General features: G+C 35.3%; 1 protein-coding gene across 2 annotated transcripts in view; it reads right to left on the minus strand.

Moving 5' to 3' along the window:
* FSTL5 (follistatin like 5) overlaps positions 1 to 24,986 on the minus strand; it is a 277,053-nt gene that overhangs the window by 13,100 nt on the left and 238,967 nt on the right. For both annotated transcript variants that reach the window (XM_048304427.1, XM_048304426.1), the window contains 3 exons: positions 22,884 to 23,033; positions 16,540 to 16,647; positions 14,842 to 14,966 (listed from right to left, as the gene is read on the minus strand). In XM_048304427.1, coding sequence (XP_048160384.1) covers positions 14,842 to 14,966; positions 16,540 to 16,647; positions 22,884 to 23,033 — 383 coding nt within the window. The remainder of the gene's footprint in view (positions 1 to 14,841; positions 14,967 to 16,539; positions 16,648 to 22,883; positions 23,034 to 24,986) is intronic.

Consider the following 24,986-nt stretch of genomic DNA (forward strand, 5'->3'; position numbering starts at 1 on the left):
ATTCAATAGATACAGCCACAGGGCAAACACTCATCTTGTGGGTTGGTGTATTTCAGACTGGCAAGGATTCTGCTACCATTTTGTTACGACTGTGAATAGGTGTGTAGCAAAAGATCCTTAAGTATCCCTCTTGTCTTTGGACCCTTCTTCTGTCATCTAAATCCTACAGGACAGAGGGAGGGATAAGAGGGGAAAAGCCCCACACCAATTCAGTGCTGAAATTGCATGAAATATCACTCTCACATACCTGCCGTTTACTTACTCCCAGTCTGATGAGTTTTAATGGAGGTATGTATTATTTGATATAAAAAGGGCATATTACAAAACATAAACATGCATACATACACATGAGTATGTAGAGCAGGTATAATATCACCTTTCTGTTGAAGTACAGGAAGAAAAGGATGTTTTAGGGCATCCCTCCTTTCACTGTTTTTTTTTTTTTTTTTTCTAATATGAGAAGTGGAAAAGTAAAAATAATTTTTGCTCACAGGTTCTGGGCCTCAGTACTAAGGTTCCAAAAATTTTCACTGCTCCTTTCTGCAGAATCCTGTATCTTCCAAATTTGCCTATAAAGAGTCCACTGATGCTGTTTGAGATCAAGTGGTAGTATCCTTGAAAGTGATGACCTTTCCTTGTCCTCTCAAGGGATAAGCATGCTCTCTCTCTTCTTAGGATTAAACATAAATATTTTCATTTTCAGCTGATGAACTGGAGAGTTGAATGCCTGTATATCAATATCATATATAATTTAGGACAGCAGTGCTAAATCTCAAGCCACAGAGTTGAGTTCTGGGTGGTTCTGAAACGGATTTCAAGTAATACACTTTAAAATTAAAAAAGGTGTAGTTTAGATTAAGCACACATGCAAAATGAGTGCACTGCCACAATGACTCGTTTAATTTTAAATACTGTGTTTTTTATAATCTGTTGTTTTCATCAGTTTATTGATGAAATTGATATATGAACCAGAAAGTGAAAAAGTCACAGAAATGATATGTCTTAATTGTATCTCTTCCAGACTACATAAACATATCAAGTTGTCTATATTTATATCCTTACTGCTTTGAAATAAACAAGAAAAAGCCTATTTTTGCAATTCTAATCAAGCACAGCTGTTATTCTCCTCTTCAATCATATCAGTGGTCAATAAGGAGGTTCAGGAATTGCCACTATAAATGTACAGCTTTGCTACAATTCCTTGGGGCAAAAATAATTCTCTACGGGTGGTGTTCCTTTTCTGTGGACCCCTACACTTCTATGCATAACTATGTATGTCTGAATATGAGCTGAAAATCTAGGCTGCTATTTTTGCCAGCAGAAATCTAGACCATACAGTCAACAGTGTCTGAAGCATTTTTTAAAATAACCAGTACCAGACCCTGTAGGGGGTGAGAAAAATTGTTTTTTGAACTCCACTCTGTGTATAGACTAAACCTCCACTAACCATAGCAGAAGACAGACAGCTTACACCCACGGATACACTGTATTTTCACATCTAAATCTAGGTGCCTACAATCTGAAACTAACGCTCACCATAAGCATCCTATCAGCATGAAAACATAATATCCAAATATAGCCTTATAAAACCATGCAAAGATTTGGACAATTGAAGCTTAAATGACTGACACTACATCACGATGTGACTAAGAGTTGCAATTACATTTGATATGTGATTGTTTCTCCAACCCATTATAATTCAGGTATCATACAGCTGTAGGGGCTGTTAAAGCTGCCCTTTGTGGTCAGAAATTAAAACTACTGATTTGAAGAATAGCTAGCACTGCTGAAAGTGCCTGCATAGAGTGAAGAATGTTATATAAATCTCCATGCAAAACAGCCCTAAAAGCAGAGATGTCCCTCCCAGCATTTTCAGGAATGTCTGAAGATGATTTTCACTGCTCTCAAAGCATAGCTTTAAGAAAAAACCATCACTTTACTTTCCACAGAAAGCATGCTTTGCCAACCATAAAAATCAACTTCAATGTTTTATCAATTCTAGAGAGTCATCAAACAAAGAGAATCTCTTCAGAGTCTCTCTTTAATTTTTATCTTAGGGTTTTGCTGAGATCTACGAACTGCATGCAAATCTTATATATGAATTTCCAAAAGCAACTTTTTTCAACATAATATCTTAGTGAACTATGTTTTCATGACACTATTAAAGTACTTGATATACTCTGACAGAATTACCACCATGGATACTGCAAAATATCGAGATGGGATCCCCTTCAGACAATGAATTTGCAAAAGATAACTAATATTTTTCAAGAATACTAAATATAATGGAATGTGGCTAGGAAGCATGCTACATCTACTGATTTTAAAAGTTTAAGAAATTTCCCAGTTTTTAAAGAATTATTTTTAAAGAGTTTCTGCAGACAGGAAGTATAAAAGCTGTGCAAGGGAATGGTACACCACCTGTGCTACACAATTTTTCCCATTCTAAAGCACGGGTCCCACATGGATAACACAGGATGAAATTAAAGCCTACTGAGGCACAATTACTTGAATTAGCTAGAGCAGAGTTAGGTCCAAATTGTCTTACCATTATTGTCTCTATAACACTGTGAAATGTATATTAGGTTATTGTGTAAAACACACTAAAGCAAAGGCCATAAGAGAAAAACAAAGCACGAAGGAGAAACTCAATGCAGGACTTAAAGAAGTTCTGTACCGGAAAGGTGCCAAAGCCATGTGAATTCTGACACTGTGTCCTTAAATTTGCAAGGTGTCAGTTTTTTTCCACCCTTCAGGCAGAGCAAGTTACTTTGCCTCTGCTATGCACAAAGAATAGCCAAGCAAGATGCAAGTGTGGAGCTGCCAACAGGTGGCAAATTAACAACCTGACTTCCTCTGTGCTATTTTCTTCTTTTAGACAAGCTGTATATATTGCTTACCACTGCAACTGCAGTCAGTATAAAAGAGGAAATATCTAAGCATTGTTTAAAAAGACAAAATAGAGAAAATCTTTGGAAATATCTTCCTAGAAGAAGAAGAAGATGATGATGATGTAAAAACTTATGTCCTCTATCCTTTCTTGTTTTGGCCTACCCCCAGAGATTAGCCTCATGAAGTCTATAGACATTTTTTTAAGGTCTGAAATCAATCACTTCAGGAAAATTATGTTCTCAAATTAAAAAGAAAATCTAACAGAAGAGAATTAAATGAACAACAATCAAAATTATCTGTGGAAGAAGCAAACAGCAGTACTTTTGTAAAAAAGAGTTTATAACTCAAATAACTTCATTCAAGAAAAAAAACCCCATACCATTATCGACTTTATCCTGAGTAAATAAAAATTTTGTTTAAAGCCACCCAATGTTCTATGCCTTAGACAGCTTTTTTTTTTTTTTTTTTCCAAAATTTATGCAAAAAATCAACCTGGGAAGATAAAGTTCTATTATTACAAAGTTTGATCAAATCTGCTGACCAAAAGTTTTCTGGGTCTCAAAAGAAAATGCCATTAACTACCCAAAACCAGTGTGTTAGAGGTTCAGGGTCTACACTGATCTTACAAAAAGCTTCTGATCTACCAATATGGCAAACTACTACCATTTAAACAAAATACTGAAATGGAAGTGTGTTATATACCAAACTTTTTTTTCTGTTAAATGAAGTTATCCACAGTAGCTCTGGAGAAGGAAATATTAATAACTAAGGAAAGGAAAAAGGAAAATTGGTGTAAGAACTTTTTTCTTAGCTGTATAAATCAACAGCCTTTACTGGTACTTGTACTTTTTGCTACCAGTGCAACTAAGAATTTTCTAACATACGACATACAACACTGCAAACATTATTTACTTTTTTAAAATTACTCTTCAGTTTATATCCACACAGATGATTGTAAAGATGACTGCTCACACTGGTATATTTTACTTCAGATGCCTTGCATTCATACAATTCAAATCATCACAAAATTATTTTTTCTTGCTTAAAGAGTTTTTAAAATACATAATTTTCATTGTCACATTCTACTACAATTACTGTAGTATAATGCAGAAAATAAAATATTTACCTCTAGATTAAAAATATCTTTAATTGTGGAAGTGATTCTAGTTTAAAAAACTCAGCACTGCAAGAGCATAACAGCTTTCTTCTCAGGACTTACAAGATTGTTGTTGCCTGGAATAGTTCATTTCTGACAGGTTGCTCAGAAAAGACCTTTCTTTAACTTCTGCAGTTCAGAAATGGTTGTTTGATGATAACAAAAGGCTAAGTGGATTTTTCCCAGTAGGAATTGCTCAGCAGCACAAATGGTGCCTTTCTTTCGGGTACAAAAACAGTTTTTCACCTAAGTTTGCTTTCCTAATTTTGTTCCTGATGCTCTTTACAACATTAGGAACACTTGCTTCCTATTTTTCTTTTGTATCACAAAAGGCACTTTTTTTCTCCTTTTTTGGTATTTGCATGTAACAGCATTAAGCACAAAGCATTCTCCTATCTGAGGAAATCTGTAAAATCTTAATAATTCTCTATTTTTTAAGTGTTTATGTGCATGAACACATACATTCACGCACACATATCTGGAAAATATTTCTGCCCTCTTCACCACTTTATCTATTTATTGGTTGCAATTATTGTGTGTGAAATATTTAAAAGTGACTCATAAAAAAGAGAAATAACATTTGCAGCAGTATCATGTGGCTGTGATAATGTACCTGGGAAGTAATAACATAGCAGTCCTTAGGAGTGGGAAACAAATGGTAAAGAAAAAAAAAAGAAAATTAAACCACACAGAACATAAGGCTGTGGGGCCACTCTTATGGAAAATCAGTAATTTTAGAGTAAAATGAGATCATCACTATAATTTCTGTTATAAGGAGAACAGAATTTGATGGCAGGTCTAATTTTCTAAAAATATTGACCCCTTTATTATATTCCTGTTTGGGAAGAAGTTCTGGGTTTTGAAAACTTCAGGTTTCTGTGTTCTTATAGATTTGCACATTGAACATCTCATCTGTACTTCTCAAATTAGAAGAAAAAAATGTCTATCCAATAACAGATAATCTTTGACATTTATAGCATATGTGGGATGGAAGAGGAAAATTAATATACAGACAGCTATAACTTGATTTCATTAAAATCATTATTATTATTATTACTATTATTATTATGTGGATTAAGGAATACATTTTTATGATAAAAATAGAAGCCAGCACAGATCTAGTCCATCAGAAGTCATAAGTCATCTGTCAGAAGTCATAAGTTTACTTAATAATACTGATGAAAATAAATACAGGTCTTGACAGATCAATTCAGAAAGGAACTTAATATTCAATTGTAAGTTGTATGAAACCAACATTTTTAGATCTGTGGGAGCAGACAATCTTAGTAATGATAAAATTTCTGATTAGATCCTAAAATGTACTGAAATAGAATAGAAAAGGTTATCTCAAGGGCTAGGGGCAAAAGAGCAAAATCCCAAAAGAGACCTGCAGTCCCACACAAAGGGAAAAACAAGTGCTGAATATCACCTGAGAGACCTGAATGAAAGTGATCTTGTAATAAGTATTTCAAGATTTCAGAGACTGATATTCACAGATTTGTTCTGAAGATTTTATTCTTTTTTGATATTTCTTTTTATATACTTCATATAAGCGAATATTGTGTCTCTATTTCCATTCTCAGCAAGGGAGCTCAGTGTAGAGAGGATTAAATTGGATGTCAGAGACTCCACAGTCAATGATGGTCAAAAATACTAAAATGACTGGGTTTTTTTCTCTCTTTCTTTTACTCTCTCAGCACATACTGACCATTATTTTGAAAAATAAGGATATCAAGGACTTCAAGACAGCCATGCAAGACAGAAGGGAAGAAATATTTCAGCAAGGGCTTGAAGGAATCCTGACAAGTGCTATGTTCCTAGAATAAAGAGATCTTCTCAAATTAAGCTTTGTGCTCTGAGATTGAATAGGAAAAAATCCATTACTAGACAATAAGCAACAGAGATAGAAAATAATATTATAAAATAGATAGCTTTGTGCATTAGTAAGCTTTCAACTTCTGAGTTTATCCTACATCATATTTAATAAGATTGGCTCTGGATTAAAAAATGAACACCACAAAGTTAATGCTGCTGAGACGAAGTAAATGACATTTTAAGTGTCATCAACAAAATCCGCGCTCTTATCAGGATAGTTTTCACTTGGGTGAAAAAACCACAAGTGTACAATCTTTCAAGCATTTATTTGTGGGAAAGAATATGCAAGTTGTCTTCTGTAACTCGGCTGGATAAATCAAGTAAGTAAATCAAGCACTTCTTGCAGGAAGAGCTGACTTCTTTTAACATGCTGCACACAAAGCCCAGGACTTCCCACATTATTTGCACAGGGTAGGGATAAATCCTGAATTTTTTGGGTACTAGTGATGCAGGAGTCTATGAATTGTTTGAGGTCTCTCTTGCGGAGCACTTGCAAGATGTTTATTACAACACACTTTTTAATGATTGCAAATTGTTGTCCAATGCTGACAAGAAATAATCCAAGAAATTTTAGGACAAAGGGAAGTACCTTCATTTCTAAATTTTTAGAATCCAGGAATATATGAAACTGTTCGTGTTGTACCATAAGGGAACCCACACAGCAAAAACCTACTTTTAGTGTTGGCAGCAAATGCATTTTTCTGTCTCATACTTTCTAGGGAAGGAGAGCTAGCAATTTAATAATTAAAAGAAAAAATCATTTTTAAAGCAATAAAAGTCAAAGAAATGGCTATCTATACAGACATAGTGAACAAAAGACATTCTAAAGATGCTCCTAAATGTCAGTACAAGGTAGGATAGGATTAAGAAAATCTGGTACTTCAGAAAATATGGTAACATCAAGGTGGGTAGATGTAATATGGACTGAATAGTCAAATTTATATATGTCAAAAGAAATAGCACTAGTACAGAATGAATAATGAGGTAGAGATAAGGACTACAAAAGTGATAAATTACATACATCAAAACAGTCTCAATAGATCTTTTTCTTCATTTTAAACATGAAGTTCACATACTCATAGATGGGGATATGTGAATATTCTTAAGAACAAATACTGAACTTTACCACAAATCCTTTCTCCCCTTTTAGTTTCTACTACTGACCCAAATTAAGAAAATATTAGACTGAACAAAAAAAAAAAAAGTTTCAAAAAAACCCCATGATAAAATATTATTTTGTGCATATAGAAGCATTAGAAATGACATTTGAATTAAAAATGTAAAATTACCATGGGAAAAAAGATCGGGCACATCATGGCAAATTGCTGTGCTCTATCTGTAGATTGTAAGGGAGGTGGGGGTTGGTTCGAGTGGCTCTGTTAAGATGGAAGTTGGATGTTTTATTCACCATAGGACATTACATGCTGACAGCTGAGAACCCACGGAAGGAACACAGACAAAAATAGTCTATTTGTGTAGATTTGAAAGTTCCCTTAAAGTCTTTGATTTATATGATTTAAACCCATTTTATATGGTTTGTAACACAACAAATAGGAAATCTTAAACAAAATTAACAAAAATATATTCTAAATATTAAAAAATAGAACTGAACAAATGAAAATTTCCAATCACATTTTTACTAGCTCATTGTCACAGATCTATACTACAGCACTATTCCTGCTGCTATCCTGAAAACAGCCTCCATACAAGGCAGGCCCAGAAAAATTTTTAAAAATAATTGTGCTCTGGTTGTTTATTAACAAACATACAAAAAACCAAAAAAGGCTAATTGCATCATTTTAAGACTGACTCCAAGCTAATAAACGAATGTTTATAAATTGGGGCATTTTTTGAAAACCAGTGAGTAATTAAGGCAGCACTAAGATAACTTCTAACCACTAGGTAGAACAAATCATGTGCCATAATTGCAGAGATTAGTTTCCTCTTATAGTTGATTATGTTTTTAAACATTACATTGTGTCATATGTTTCTAAATACTGGCACTGATAGATGCTGAATTTTTAAAAGCAGGTAGGTTCTACAGACAGGTACAACATTTATTTTTAGCAATGGTTTGATCACTTAAGGTGGAAGATGATATTTTTCCAAAGGTAAATATTCCTGTAATGACTTCTACACATGCAAAAGAGAAAAACCTTACAGTGTGAAAAAATAAATAAATTACAATTTAGCAAAACCACCTTTTGTTGTATTACAGTTGGCTAGACTTACTTAAGCCAGGTTCTAGGCATTTTCTGAGCTAATAGGGAAGGTCAAATAGAACACAGGGATTCTTTTTTCTTTTTTTTTTAACTGATGCTGTTGTTTTATAGTGCTACAAAGGCCGCTTGCAATCATGTGTTTCGGGCAACATTTGAAGGGAATTTTCATTTCTACATAGTCACACTGAAGTGGAAATGGTTTTTCATATAATCTTTTTTTCTGCTGACAGCTGGAATTTGTTGTTCAAGAACTTTGTGAAGTTTTACTCAAGGTACCTAAGAGGAAAAGATTTAGACCATAACATAAAAAAATTGGTCAGAAGTATTGTATTGTCAGCTGACATGGGAAAAGGCATGTAGAATAACTGATTCCACAAACAAGATAGTTTTCCAGACTGATTCCTCATATATGTGTGTGTGTCTATGTGTGCATACATCTATTTTGCAAGTTTAGAAAGTCACACTGAATAAAAATATTAAAAAAGTTTTATATTGGCTACATATACATGTGCAATTAATTATTATTAAATTTCATAGCACTGAGGTGAAAATGAACTTTAAAATTTAAAATATTGCCTTCCTGAATTCCAAAAGGCCCTGGCTTCAGCAATGTTATTCACACCTCAGAACATCATTTCAGTGATGGCAAATCTTAACTGCATTTGTGGAATGACAGCAATTATCTTCATCTTCATGATCTCTGTAGGTGCTTTCCCACAGACACAGATGGGAATCCTTACTGCCTAGCACATTTTAAAGCCTGCAAACCCTGGTCCTTGTCAGTTAGAATACAGGAGTGGACCTGAAAAAGGACACCTGTGTAAATCTGGGCACTTGGTATATCTTGTATTTACCTAAAGGACCGAGAGTTTCTTAGTTTAAAGATATGTAGTCACTATATTTATGGAATTTTTGAGTGGGAACATGCAAACAGAGGAGCTCTGAAGTAGTGAATATAGTTTTGACACACTAAAGAGGACCTGCACATTTCTAAAAAGGCACTTATTTCAATAGCTGTTGCTGTTGCCAATGGTGGTAGTTGGACAAAGTAAGTTTCAATGCTTTAAAACTGTTTGAGCTGAATCTCTCAATCGGTCATTCTTTATATTCCCTCTGGAACAAAGATGCTCTAAAATCCACTATTTAAAGCCAATAAAAAAGGTGCAGCAAAAGACTTTTTGCTGTCTTCTCTCTCTCTTTCCCAAAACCCCCTATTTTTCAAAAGCAACATATTTACGGGCCAGAAGTGTCCTTCTTTTGGGGGGCAAATACACAGAGAGGGGAAAGATTGGCAAGGTTTCTATTTAGGATTAGTCTCTCACTAAGACACAAAGTGGGAGGCTGAAGAGTGAACCCCTAACCCTCCTTTGTGTGCCGTGCCACCATGTAGGATTCACTGACAGATTCCACAATCATTATTAGAAATTGCAGAGTACTTTCTACATCTTTTATAGATCTAGATCTAGATCCCTGGTACTACTGAGCTGTCTCAGATTCCTCAAGCTTTCAAGCTGCTCCCCTATTTTCCCCGTATCATTGTAGGTTTATAGCTTGATGACTAAGAACTGTCTCAAAACTTCTGCTCCCCTAACATGCACTGTGAACAGAATTTGCAAAATATCAGATCGTCCCTTATCTTCGCACTAAATCATACTGTCCATGTGAAAAATTCAACCCCTAAATTAATTCTATCTCTTTTGTTAATGTTTCATCTACAGTTGACTCAGCATTTACCACTGCCATTATTTCACTCAGAAACTACTGAATAGAAAGCTTTCTCTGATTATGTAGGATTTTCGCAGCAAAAATAATATCTTCTGTTTGATTATTTGTATAGAAACACTGAAAATGCTCTCACACTCTGTCAGCTACTTCACACCTCTGTAGGTGCTTAAACTCTGGAATGATGAAATGTGAATTTACCAAATCACCGCCTCACATGGGTTTCATTTAAGAAGGAATGCACTGGCAGCACATTCCAATTAACTCTTGAAGAAAAGCTTAGTTTTTGGATTGTTTTGTGCAAATGAATAAGTGTAATTTTAGAAAGACTGCTTCCCCTGTTACCGTACACAACAGAGGCATAAAAGAGAGAAAAACTCAAACAGAATATGTTAACTCTCTTCATATCCTGAGCCAACTCACCAGTGAGTTGATTGCTCATTCTTCCACTTGTTAGGTCAGGTAACTGTATGACATTTAAAACACTGCTAAAAGATTAAAACATCTAAAAAGTTAGAGTTACTCCATTACAGTGAGTTCATTTAATACCACTTTTGAAACACTTTACAGAGTGTAGTGAAAGACCTTAATTTATTCCAATTATCTTTTGTTCACTTGGATTTATGAACACTGGAGCTCAAATAATCAGCCCTTTTGCTCCTTCGGCTTCCAAGAATATATTTTCATGAGTATTGTACAAGTCATCTTTCTGCAACCATCCCACATACTAATTGGAAAAGTCTATTTTTGAGATAAGGAGTGGTATTAGCAGACAATTAAGGACAAGATCATTGGTTGTGCTGAATTGCTTTGGAACAGAAATAGCTCCCTGAATAAAATTTTCTTCTTAGTAAATGTATAAGGACAAATACTGAAAACACATACCCAATTCTTATAAGGTGCTTCTACAAAAGGAAAAAGCTTCAGAAGTAACCAAGGATAAACACCTTCGCATTCGTACTGTTTATTACAGAGTAATAGATCTCCTATTACTACCTACTTTTGTGGCCCTGGTGTTTGGTATTTTTTCAACAGAAGTGGGGGAGGGGGAGACTTTTTTCAAGCTGTGTGTACTGAAAATATGGGCATGAAACTGTGCATGAAAAACAGTGCTTTACATTCATTCATTCTCTTTGTGTAATTCAAAGTATATTGACAGTGAGTGCGCTGCCAATGATAATAGCAGGATGGGCTATTTTTCAAGATAGGCAAGATGAGTATTTAATTTCTTCCCTTTGAAATCTTCAGATTTCCAACAGCAAGACTGAGCAAACTTCTTTCAGTGTTCTTTCAAACAATAATTATCACTGTTTTGTGGCATAGTCTCTTTTTTCTAAGATTAAGATCTGTTGTGCATTACACTACAACTAGCTGGCACAAGCAGCTCATGAAAACTCATGGGAAACTGACTTCCTCTAAACTCTGACTTTGCTTAGTGAGAAAAAGAAGGAAATTTATTTCCATCATGAAGGAATTCTCAAAGGCATGAGGAAATTCCTTCCTTAGAGTCAGCAGGTGAACTAGTCTTGTGGGAAAAAAAAAAAAAAACAAACCAGACAGGAAATTCTAGAATTAAGTCACCTATACTTTTAAAGCATTATCATGGGATGCCAACCAGGTCTATCTGCAGCTGAGACTCTCTGTACAACCATGGATTTGCTATCTGGAAACATCAGTGGGGCTGCTCTACACATTATTAGGGAGATAACTAGTATTATTTTCACTATAACTAAGAGATACTTTCTTTTCTTTACAAATACATACATACACACAGACACATACATATATTTATAAATGCAGATACAAAAGGATTACAGACAAAACATCGTTTGATTCCTGATGGTGTTTGAGTGGAAGGCAATAGTATTACTGGGACATAAAAGAGAGGGAGACACCTTCCTAACATTCCAAAACTATCTGGTGGTGCTGAACTTACCACATTTTTCTCCCCAAAATGATAAATTTTCTTGTCCTCTTCTGTACCCATATCAACTAGCCACCAATTATAAAAGAAAGTTTAAAGATAATAAATTCATCTATTTTTCCTCCATTTCTTTTGGCTCATGCCTACTTAGTTTGGTTAGCTGGTGCTTTGATGGTGCACCACAGTTGTTCAGAGCATGAATGTTACACCTGCTGGTTATCAAACCAAAGGGTTATTTGCCCTGACTCCTGCTGTGTGATAAGTACAATCAAATATTAACTCAGTCAGTGGTAGGAAAAAGATGGGAAAACATTTTTTTTTCCCTTGGAATGAATTACTGTTTACCTGAGACCAAAATTTATAGTATCTCTTCAAATGTCTGATGTGGAGGAAGTGTGTCCTAAATTATCTCCTGCCCAAAAGAGCATTAAAATGTGTGGAATTTTCTTTTCTAATAGTGGGTAGTCCATTTGGATTTTCATATATAAAAATAACTAACCTAGGTAAATCAAAAGTATAGTCCCATCACTTATTAAGTAAAATTATTTCGCAACAAGTTTTAAGCACATACATACTACCAGCAATTACCATTTTAGCTATTATTAAAAAGAAAAAAAATAATGACTCACTGTAGCTTTAAATTATTTGCCTTTACTTCTGTTCCTCTGTGTCAACAAGCCAACCTATTGGACAGAATATGCTGCAGATAGTAATATACTGCAGATGGTATCAGATGGTTTGTGCTAGAAATTTAATTAATTCTTTTAAGTGATATGTCTTTTTTTGCTTAGAATTGCCTTTATTCTGACTGTGTGTTTGGTTCTGGAAGCTAATTTGGTAAGCCATGCATACTGTCTTCTGCTCCATCATTCAAAATTTTAGTTTACAGGTGACAAATGCACCTAGCTACAGAAAGCTTTCCTTTTTCTGAAAGGGGCTGGTTTTGCATGGTGAAAGGGAACTGATTTCTGACAAAGAGTAAATAGGGCCCTTGGGCAATTAACTACGCCAGCCAACTTAGCCAGGGGGGTTATTTCCCTTGTAGCTGTTTTTTGCAATTCACAGTCATAAATTGCTCCCCTGGTTGGTATACACTCCCAAGAATAATAAACTCAAGCTTTATGTTTGTTGCCTAACATCCTTAAGAAACACATGCTGAGATTGAGCATTTGTTTTGTTGACTGGTGATATTAAATTTAATAGACTGGGTTTTTCTACATCACTATTAAGTTGATGAATACAGTTAATTTTAAATCTTTCCTGTCACATTGTTCACATAGTGCATTCCTATTTAAACAAAATAATCAAGGTACTTGCAGGCCAAACATTTTATGGAAGACAAATTCTTCAACAACTGATTAACATAAATAGGTCTTGAAGAATACATTAAAAAAATCCCACTTTATTTATCTACATAGTGGTTTTAACATTTTCTTTTTTAGAAAAGACATTCTATATAATTACTAGCATTTCCAGTAAGCTCATGATTTGGTAAAACCAAATTGATTTTGTTCATTAAATCCCCAAATCTATGGTTTTAGCAGTGGCAAAACTACTGCAGGCTTTTTGTCAGATCACAAATTTTCTTTTGGCATTTTGGCAATCTTGGCAATTTTATCTGACATGTGAATAAAAATAATAAAATAAAAATTACCAGGCCTCATTTGATGTACGTATTAATCGTGTATCTGCAGGCACTTATTTGATTTTATTCTTTCAGTGTTCTTTTTTATTCCTGTGGGTTTTCTTTTATTCTTTCATTCCCTCTTCTCCTCAGTTTCACATAGGACATGGGAAATGACTCAGCCGCTGAAGGTAACTGTGACTCAATGTGCAAAGCAGGAAGCGGCTACTTGACCTATTTGTGTAAAATATCAACTTAAAAAAAAAGAGTTGCACAAGACGAGTCCAACACTAGCTTTGGACTGACCCTATTTTTCTTTTCTTAGTCCTGATTCCCCTCCTTGTATGATGTTTATCCCTATCCATGTTTTTATTTTCCTGTTTACTTGAATATTAAAGTACCTATATGTCAGTTCTGTTTGGGCAGTACCTCTAGTACTTGCTAGTTCATGAAGCAGTAACTTTTGTTCTCACAACACATATGTTTCAAATACAGCAGAAATATTTAATGTTTTCCTAAGGCTGAATGTGAGGACTGCAGATTACTTCAGGGACACAAGAAGAATTTGTCTACTCAGTTCAAGAAATTAGGTAATAATGGTACTTAGAGTCAATTTATTATTTAGCTACATTAATTTATACGTTTCCTTTTAAATTGCATATGGCTGATTGCTAACTTAGTTATTAGTTAACAGTTCTGAAGGAAATTTAAAAAATTATCTTTCATCAACAACATCTTTAGGAGAAGCCAAGTGTTTGATACAGAAGACTAGATTCTGCACAGGCACACAGAGCAAATTCTGAAATCAATTGTAAAATCACCCTAAATTGCATATTTTCACATTTAAAAGACTACCACTCACTACAATCAGAAATTATATCCTTGCTAATGGAGATGCCTGTAATTTGAGATGTTTGCTTAAATGGAATGATGACAGTTAAGATCATCTAATGAAGGTATTTCTATAGAAACTTGAACTTGGAATATCAGAATAAACAATGGAGTTAATTGTTGGCAGAGCAGTTTTGAGATGAAATGGATCTGTGTCAGCTTGCAAAGAAACTTAGAAGTTCTAAACATACAAACTACTAATACACATTAATGCAATACTCAGATGTAAAAATCCTAGACTACAGGACTCAATCCCTACAGGCAGAAATGTTGCAGAAAATAATATGAAAAGCAAATTATATGTCACATTCTTACTAGTGTATTTTGAGGAAGAAAAATAGATTTTCCTCTAAGAGGTCTTGGGGAGAGCTCTGCTTTATGCCTGTGCTAAGAGTTGTCCTGTTTTCTTCACCCTCCCTTTCCATATGGCTTTTGAAATCCAGCTGATCAAATTGTTCAGTTCTGTCACAGCAGAACCTGTTCTTTGGATAAACACAGAGACAATCCTACATTCACTACATTCAGATAAACTTACCGTATGTGGGTAATGATGAGGGTTGTAGCTGGAATGAAAAAGTCATCCACTCTGTCAAACTGCTTTCCCACTGGCTGAGTGTGGATTGTGTGATGAGAGACACTCCCACTGGCTTGCGTTATCACCTGGATAAAGTGATGATCATTATAAACTGTAGAAGTACTCTTTCAAAATTAAATCTCAATCCAAATGAATCAATACAGTAGTGCCTCTGTATTCCTTCTCTTGTATTGTCTTTCAGTTACCAAGAAAATGAATTCAAATGACAGGGAATAAAGCTGATCAACATTACAGATTTCAGAGAACTATTACATACCTGACCACTTAGTCTTCGTACTCCATCTTTTTTTATCACCCCTGCATCCATATTTATTCATTTGCATTACTAAGACCTTTAACAGTTCTTAGTTTAAACTAAGTTTTTTGTTTATCTTTTTTTTTATACTAGATCTTAGAGTGAGATTAAATTTTTTAAACTCTTCAGCCAGAGTGAAAAGATGAGATGCTATCCACATATCCACTGGAACATATGGCTATGCATATTCCCAATTCTTGTCAGACATGAGGTAATTCAACATAGAACAGACATATTTCAGAAGAACAAGCTGAACTGAGTTTATTTATGCCTTAAATTGTTATGAGCCAGTTTTATTCAAATCCCAAAATCTTGGATCTTCTCTGAAGCAAATGTTTATGGGTGAATAAAAGACAATTCCATATAATAGCCACTATGCTATTCACATATATGCATTAAGAGTGGATTTTTTTTAGAAAAGAAAAAAATCTACTATCTATACTAAAAATGAGGGTGAGGATGATCAGTCACTTTAAAATATGGTAAGACTGACTCAGTTATCAGTTCTGGAGAGGAGTGACAGCTAAACTTCCACAAATTACCTTGCATGCTCAAAGTTACTAAGAGGCTGTAGGTGCTAAAAAGGTGATTTCAAATGTTACTAATTTTACTTTTCAAATTTCTCTTATTCTTTTTCTTATATATAAGTATATATTAATATAAGTATATAATAAATGCATAAGGATTTCATTAACTTCTGAAGAAAAGGAAAACAAATTAAAATTAAAATGAATTTTTAAATTATGATATAAGGGTGATCATCATAGTCTCAGGGAATTACTATAAATAAGGAACAGAAATTAATAAAAAAGTAGTAAGGTAAGTAGAGCTTCTTGAAATGTTTCTTTAGGGACTGTCCCTAGGCTTTTTGCTGCTCCAAGGTACGGGAAAAATAAAGATTTTTAATATCTTTCATATATAAAAAAACCAGTACAGACAGAGCTTGACACCTCCAGAGTGTAAATATGACCTTAATGAAAAGGAAACATGTCTAAAGTCTGGTTTATCCTCTTATTAGGGACAAAAATATCATGAACAGCAACAGTTTGCTCTCAAAAGATTGGCAGTGTAGAACATGCTGCTGTTTTCAGCTGCATTCCTTATCCTTCTATCAATTTGCCATTGTCAGTTCTGACTAAGGGTGTAGAAAATAATCATTAACTTCTTTGGTGAAGTCAGTTGTCTGACTTGTTTTCTGGTTACCTAAAATAATTTCTCTGCACTTGTGGGGGTCATGGTAATAATGCTTAAAGGAAAATATGCAACACATTGCAATTACTCAAACTACACAAAGGTTCAACTTGTCTAGATTTCCTTACATATAATCATTGTGATCACCTCACCTGCAAAGTTGGTGAATTCTTTTCCATGTTTCCCCAGCTCAGCACCCAGACTTGATCATGTGATTTATCATAGTGTAGTTTCACTGGAACAGGATCTGTACTTACTGCCTGAAATGTAATAAAAATAGAAACCCTTTCTGTCACATTTTCAAAGGAAACATTAGTATATATGCTTGAATGAAAATGATGAGTAGATATGCATTTCCAAATACTTTCAGACTGTATTTAAGAATTATGTTGACAATTGTTGAAACAGGCCTCTGATTAATTCAGAGTTACCGAATTGCTGAAAATGTGTTTTTTATTCATTATGTACTCTAACACTTGGCATCAAAACTACATTCTATTGGAGCTATTAAGAAGTTGAAAACAAAGGTTTTAAATCAAGTAAAAAACTACTTGTCTTCCTTCCCTGCCATCACTCTCACTTTACATGTATTGGTTGAAAAACTACACCATTTAGTGAAAAATGGTTAAAAAGGGAAGAATATTCTCAAGCCACACACTGGAATTAATATGTTACTGCATACAAACAACATGATGTTGCTGCACCCAAAGCTTCCTACCTGTTAAAATGTGTATATTTTGTTGAAGTAGGAAGAATTGTTTTCATATGTTTTCCAATTACAGTTGCTACTTTTCATAGACCTGTGATGAGAACCAAAGTGTTTTCCCTACAACTTTGAGCACTCTCTTGAGATCACGAACCTTTTAGACAGTTTTTGGTATGAGAACTGAAGGCTCCAGAGGTATGAAATGGGAGGACAGTGTATTTGATTAAGACGTGTTCTGCACAGGCTGAACAATTGGAGGGATTACTTTTTTATTTTCATCATTAAAGAAGAAAAAATAGGCGGAAATTGTTTTTTAGTCTTACCATTATGGAACTGTAAAGCACAGCTTGTTTATCAGTGTGTCAAGGAGAGTACCAGCTGGCTAATTAAGTGAACCTAATTTAAACTAATGATGTAGATCCTCCAGATAATGCACTAATGGCTGGCTGAGACTGCTGATGATACTTAACTGTACTCCTGAGGTGTTGCAAGCGACCACTTCATCTAAGCAGAATTTGTTTTTCCTTTTGAAAATGGAAAATGAAGCCAGGTTGCTCACCAGCTCATTTAAAATCAGAAATTACCCCTGGAAAAAGGTCATTTGTGTTTGATAACTTTTTTTTGCTACATGTTAGAAAACAAGTTGCTTAAAATAATACTTGCACTGTTGTATAGCTAATTTGTCAAGGCATGTCAAATTTCCTTTTGGCTTCCCCAGACAAAGGTCTGACCCATACATGTTCTGCCAGAGGACTGCCAGCTGTCTGTAGAGTTGGGGTCATGGCACAGCCAGGAGGAGCAGAAGGAATTGCCTGCAGGGTCAGGCACAGGCAATACAGCTCCCTAGAGGGAAGCCAGCAGCAAAAAAGAGTCAAGCATCTCGGAAGCAGACTTGCACAGCTGTTTCCAGCTGACCAGGCTGATCTGCCAGCAGCACACTGAGGACTGAACAATGATGACTCCGTTTACTTCAGCCTCTAAGCCATCCCACTCAGTGGTATGCTGCTATGCAATACTGCACTATTCTTGCTTTCAAGAATTTACAAATGAAAGCAAATGCTTCTCTTAACTTTAGAAAGAGAATTATAAGCCAAAAAGTCTCTCTCTATATATATCTCTAAAGATACAACATTCATGTTTCCAATACATTTCAATTTAGTCTGCTGTAGAATCCTCTAAAGTACTTATTTTGATAAATATACCTGTCATAAAAATAAATCATCCTCAAATCTAGTTGTCACATATGTGCACACCTTTTACATTAACTTTCATAGTAAAAAGGAAAAACATGTATAATAGTACTTCAGAGAAAACACGGTAATAAGCAAAACCAAATAAACATTATTTTTACACAGAAAACAGCATAACTACATGACTTAAAGCCTTTTCAAATAAATTTTTAATCTTCTATAGGGTTTTTGCATAGTGACAGAAGTTTCATTAGAGTGCTCTCACTTTCAAAATATGAAGTTATCTCCACATTTGTTCCCACTAGCCTATGTGCATTTTTGCAAGGTAGGTTCTTCTTTAAGATGTAGACTAGAAAAAGGTACATGCACATGAACATGTATGGAAATTATATTCTCTGTATTAATATGATTTTTAGAAAACAGGCAGTCTAACAAGAAAAATATTCTCAATTCTGAGTAGCTTAGTTTCTATTTTCCAAAAATGAATTAATTTTTTTTTTTCTGGGCTAGGCAGTACTCTAAGTAATGAAAATAGACTGATCTGACTGGAAAATTAAATTCCCTTCTGTTTGTACAAGTGTTTTTTAAGTGCGTATCATATGAGCAGAGGAACATTTAATGGTTAGAAAGTTCTTCCTGCTTGCAAAAAATATAGAAAAGAAATGCTTATTTTTAAAAGAAGACAGAGACATGCTTGTTATAAGAAATGCTAAACAAAGTATCTCTTGACTTGTCACTAAATTTCTAATTAGCCTTACTTCAATTCTAAAACCCATCTGTGAATCAACAGCGGTTTTACTTTTTACAGTTTTATATTATGTGTAAAAAGATTGTATAGCTTTTGTGCTTTCATTATTTATTTGTTTTGTTTGTGACTACTGTTACTTTTTTGTTTTGTTTTGTTATTAAGTCTATCTGAATAATGGCATGGGTAAGCTGGACAGACAGCAAGGCCCCTTGAACTTTTCCCATGTATTTGGCTAACCATATCCTAGGAAATAATATTCAGATCAGTAACGAATAGTAAAAATTCTACTTAGGTGTTCAAAAGTGACGTTAACACATTTGGTTTAATTTATTTATCTGATTTAACTGTTATTCCTTAGTTATGTTGTCTTACCAAATATCTTTGTGAAGTACTGTGAAATGGAAAGATAATAAATTATGAATACTGAAACACCTACAACCATCAAAACCAAGACTTTCATTCCTGCAAAAGTTTTCCACAGCTGGGGTAAATTTAAATCTATACTTTCCTAAATTCATAATCTGGATATTATTAAATTAGTGGAAAACAATGCTATTCTATCCCTCAAAATAAAATTCCTTTGAAAGTGATTTTTTTTCCCTCTGGAAGAACATGAAATCTTCTGGAATATCCTGGTTTTAGCTCAATATACTTGCTAAGTAGCACAGACTTAGTGCATAAAGCTCTTTGCTACACTTAGGCATTCTCTGTCTGGTTTTCAGCTCATTACAGAAAATTGAATATTTTAATGATAGAACAATCTAACTCCATTAAAAAACTGCACAATTGCTCTACATATTTCTGGGAAAGGGCTGCACTTTTAATTAGTGGTTAATTTACTGAATTTTACTTTTAATTAACATATATCTTTGCAGTAAGTATCTCTACACATTTTGTAACAGTAAAGTGATATATATTTATATATATTTAAAACAATAACTAATGTAACTGAAGACAAATTAGAAGATCCTACCAATGAACCTATTTCATAAAACCTAAATTAAAACCTGTTTTTAGTGAGCTCAAGAGGAATCATGTGCTTTTGACACTGAAGTCTAAATGCTAATAAAGGCAATTACATTGATATTTCATTCCTCCTGTGTAGAAAAGGAAGCTGACACCTGAATGTCAGTCAGAGACCATGGAAAACATTGCCAGACATTCCAGTCTTTCAAATTTGTGGATTGTGTTGAGACGATGGGTTTTTAGTCTGTCTTCCTGAAGTAATATATCAAACCAGTTGTAAAAAAGTATTGTTTTCAGAAAGAAAAAAATCATTACCCACTAAGTTTATCTCTATTTTAATATGCAAAGGCCAAGCGAACAAAAAAAAACCCCCATGAAACCCTTTTTATTATTAACTTCTTGAATAAAACATTTTGTAAGTCCCTAGCATTTGGAGAGTTCAAGTTTTGAGGAAGCCATGTCTGAGTAAGCTGACACACAATACAGAAAGGAGATGTTTCAAGTATGCAAAGGTATTAAAATTATTTGTGAATTTAATGCAATTTTATAATTGCAATTTTGCTATTTACTTTTAAATTTCATATGCATACACATAATACATGTGTATACTTACATTGTGGAATAGTTTGAGTTGGAAGGCACCTTTAAAAGTCATCTAGTCCAAACCCTCTGTACTGAGCACGGACATCTTCAACTAGGTCAGGCTGGTCAGAGCTCCATCTAACCTGACTTTGAAGGTTTCCAGGGATGGGGCTTCTACTACTTCTCTGGGCTACCTCTGAGACTGTTTCACAAACCTCATTGTAAAAAATGTCTTCCTTATATCTAGTCTGCATCTACCATCTGTTATTTAATACCATTACCCCTTGTCCTATTGCTACTGTCCCTATTAATAAATCTGTCTCCAAATTTCTTAGGAGTCCCCTTTAAGTATTGAAAGGACACAATACTGTCTCCCTGTAGCCTAAAATATAATCTATGCATTAAAGATTTTCATTCACCAGTGAAAAAAGCAAAAGGCATCAAGAAAAGCTCTATTTAAGTGGGTTTTTATTAACAATTTAGTTAGGTTTCTAATTTTAAAAACCCCACGTTTTATTTAGCTAAAGAACACCTGTTTCCTATGCATAGGATGGTATTATAAGCACTGTGCTATTATAAGCACATTGGGTTTGCATGACAAGCTTTGGTAGCTGGGGAGCCATACAGGTGGCTCCTGTGAGAAGCTGTGAGACGCTTCCTCCATGTCTCCAAAGCCAATGCCAGCTGGTTCCAACACAGACCCGCTCCTGGCCAATATCTAGTCAGTCCGTGGTGGGGTAGAACCTCTGGGATAACATAACTGAGTAGCAAAAAAGTGTTCTTGTGGAGAAGTGCTGGCAACTAGATGAGAGAGGAGTGAGAATATGCAAGAGGAACAGCTCTGCAGATGCCCAGGTCAGTGGAGAAGGAGGGGCAGTAGGTGCTCCAGGTGACCCAACAGAGATTCCCTTGCAGCCTGGGGTGAGGACCACGGTGAAGCAACTGTGCCTCTGCTGCACATGGAGTCCGTGGTGGAGCAGAGATCCACCGTGGAGGATCCCACACTGGTGTGGGTGAATGACTGAAGGAGGCTCTGAATCCATGGGAAGCCCATGATGGAGCAGGCTCCCGGGAGGACCCGTGAACTTGTGGAGAGAGGCACCCAAGCTGAAACAGGTTTATTGGCAGGACTTGTGACCCCACAGGGGACCCAACCGGGAGCAATCTGTTCCTGAAGGACTGTGCCCCACGGACAGGGACCCACACTGGAGCAATTCATGAAGAACTGAAGCTCATGGGAAAGACACTGGAGAAGTTCATGGAGGACTGTCTCTCATGGGAATGGCCCCACGAAGGAGAAAGGGAAAAGACTATTCTCTCTGAGGAAGAAGCAGCAGCAGAAATACCATGTGAGAACTGACCTCCTCCCATTTCTCATCTCCCTCACTGCCGGTGGGGAAAGAGGCAGAGATTTAGGAATAAAATTAAGACCAGGAAGGAGGGAAGGCTGGGGTACAGGACAGGTTTTTTTAGGATTTGTTTTACTCCTCATTATCCTTTTTAGATTTTGGTAAGGAAACGTGTTGAAGTTATTATTAAAGTCAAATCTGTTTTGCCTGTGATGATAATTGGTGAGTGATCTTTTCCTGCCCTTATCTCAACCCACAAGCCTCTTCTTTCCCATGTCCAGCTGGGGAGAGGAGCGATAAGAGTGGCTTTTGGGGGGTATCTGGCCTCCAGTCAGGGTCAACACACCACACCTAGTTTTGCACAGACTCTATGACTGCATCAATCTCTGTAGCATAGCATTAATTTCTCTCTTTTACTCAATGAATTATTTTCACTAAGCAGAGTATCTCCAGCTCTCAAGAAAGAGGAATAGAGAAGAAGTTTGAATTCATAGTCTCCAGTCTTGGCTAAGGATGGTATTTATTTTTACTGTTTCAGTAATTTCACTGTCTAAAAGTGTACAGATTAATAGTCCTCCACCTTCTGTAACCAAATCTGACCTTTCCGTCAAAGCTGATAGACACCTTCTTGTGATAAGACTCTATTTTAGCCAATCCTCATTTTCAAATGAAAGGGACCTAAAGCCAGAAACTTCTTAAAGAAATAATTTTCTCAACCACTTGAATGCTATTCTCAACCACTAAGAGCTATTTTCCATGTTATCTCCCTCCCAATTATCTATTCAGAACAGTCACTAAACAAAAACTGCTGTTGAATGTTGAAAGTAAGTGAGCTTTTTTCGAAATAATGTGTTTACTCTCAAGATAATTGCATTTCTGTTTCTGAAACATGAAGGAAAGTCTTAATTTTTTTTGTCTAAATTAAATAGTAACTTTAAAAATGAGAAAGAAATACCTGTACAACTTTCTGAGACTGCACATCAAGAATGAGAACTCTGTCAAGTGTGGGCTGAGTTACGTATATAAACTTGTCTTTTACATTAACAGCAGTAGCCCATACACACCGCTGAACAGGATCACCACCTGCTTTGGGACAAACTTCATCCTATAATTCAACAGAAACAGGGAACGTGTAAGAATCAAAACAGTCAACAATGTAATAGAAAGACAAATTATACTCCTTTTCTTCTTTTTTAACTGTAAAATAAAACCTCAGAAAACGTAGGGAAGGAAAAAGGACACTTGACACTAGGATATAAGCTCAGTTAGTCAAACTGCATCTTGTAAGCACCACAACTCACAAGCACTGTAAAATAATCCATACACCAAATTTGGGGATGTTTTCTAGAAGTTCAAGAAGTTAGTACGGTTGACCTGAGAAAAAAAAAAAAAATTGAAACAACCATACATGTAGAAATAAAGTGAGCAAGGGGCAGGAGACCTTAAAACCAGAAAACCAAATCTGACACACGATGCCTTGTTGCTGCAGTAGCTGGCAGCTCCCGCCTGAGCAGCATCACTGTGCCCTGCAAAGGGAGGCAGCACAGGCATGGCTTTGCACCCTGCAGCTGAGAACACAGCAGTGCCTAACTGGGGAGGTGATAATGTACAAATGAAGACAAAGAGGTGGTGGTGCAGTGCAAACTGTCACACAGCACAGGGGCAAAGCAGCAGTTAGAGAGATCAGCTGTTCTGGTCACTCAGAGAACTGATAGGTTAAAGATCAAGTGTTTGGCTACTTCTGCCATGAAACATTCTCATGGCCTATCTTACTACTGTTAAACCCAACAAATACTAAATGTCTTCTTACTACCATTGCTTCCCTCTCTGCCCTTCCATTCCTGCAAAAGGATGAATTTGAAAAAAAACCAAACCTCTGTTCAGTGAATTGATATTTAGTAATACATATAACTATACACTCAGTCAATACAGTTAACTGTAGTTTACATGCTCACTCTTTCTGATTTGTAGAAATATATGGCCAATCATCATGTATTTATCTACCTATTTGTGAATATTTTCTCCCAGAAAAGCTTGGTTTTATAAAAAATAAAATTTACTTGGTGAAACATGTTACTCTATTTGGAAATTCCACTTATGAAATAGCATGATTTCTTTCCTATAATGGATACTATAATTATTTAAAAAGAAGGTCCTGAAAAATACTCTGCTTGGAGAAGTACAGCATGTATCAAGCTTGTTTGTTTTCCTGACCTTTTCTTCTTTTGACTCTTATTTTATATTCCTTGCATCACAAGGGACAATTTCACCAAATCATAAGTATTATTTCTTTTTGCCACTTATCTGCTGCTTATTCCTAATTTAGAATGCTCTGCCTGATACATCATAACTGGTCGCTGTGAAAATAATTATGATATGTCAGCAGATAATGACTCAATGTAGAATGAGCAGCAAGAGATGATGAGATCTTAAACAAGAATTCTGTTTCTAAGCATCAAGCTCCTTTTAAAAGGCACAGGAAACATTATGTGACAGAACACCATGTCTGGCACTAAGCAATGCTCTTCAAGACGATGATGCATTTCAACACTTATTTTTCTGTATCATCAACATTCTTTGCCTGCTGTGCCTCTACATTTTCGAAAATACACTCAATCTTTATGTGTCAAAAGAAGAAATAAATCAATTTCCAGCTTTAAAAGAGGGAGTTTCTTTGCAGAAGATTGAAAGCCACTGCTTTCTTTTACACGGCTCCTAAACCTCAACAAAAGGAAGTTATTTCAGGAATCATATTGATAAGGAAAGGTTACGAAACTCAGGTACCGTGTGATAGCACATCATCAGGAACTTCAGGAGAACTTAGAAATAAGTAACAAGTAAGATTTAGTTTGTGCTGATAAAAAGCCATGAAGATCAAAGGGAGAAGTTAAAAATCTAGTTTTTAGGGAATGACAGGCATGGGACAAAAGGGACTTTCATTCTTAAAAGCAGCTAAATGCTTTTTACTGTTGCATAAAGTCAACATATGCAAGTATGTCTCTAATATGATGTGCAATCACCATATCAGTGCTCTATTGTCATTTGCCTTCTGGATAAT

This window comes from Corvus hawaiiensis, chromosome 5 (genome assembly GCF_020740725.1).
Source record: "Corvus hawaiiensis isolate bCorHaw1 chromosome 5, bCorHaw1.pri.cur, whole genome shotgun sequence".
Classification (NCBI taxonomy): Eukaryota; Metazoa; Chordata; class Aves; order Passeriformes; family Corvidae; genus Corvus; species Corvus hawaiiensis.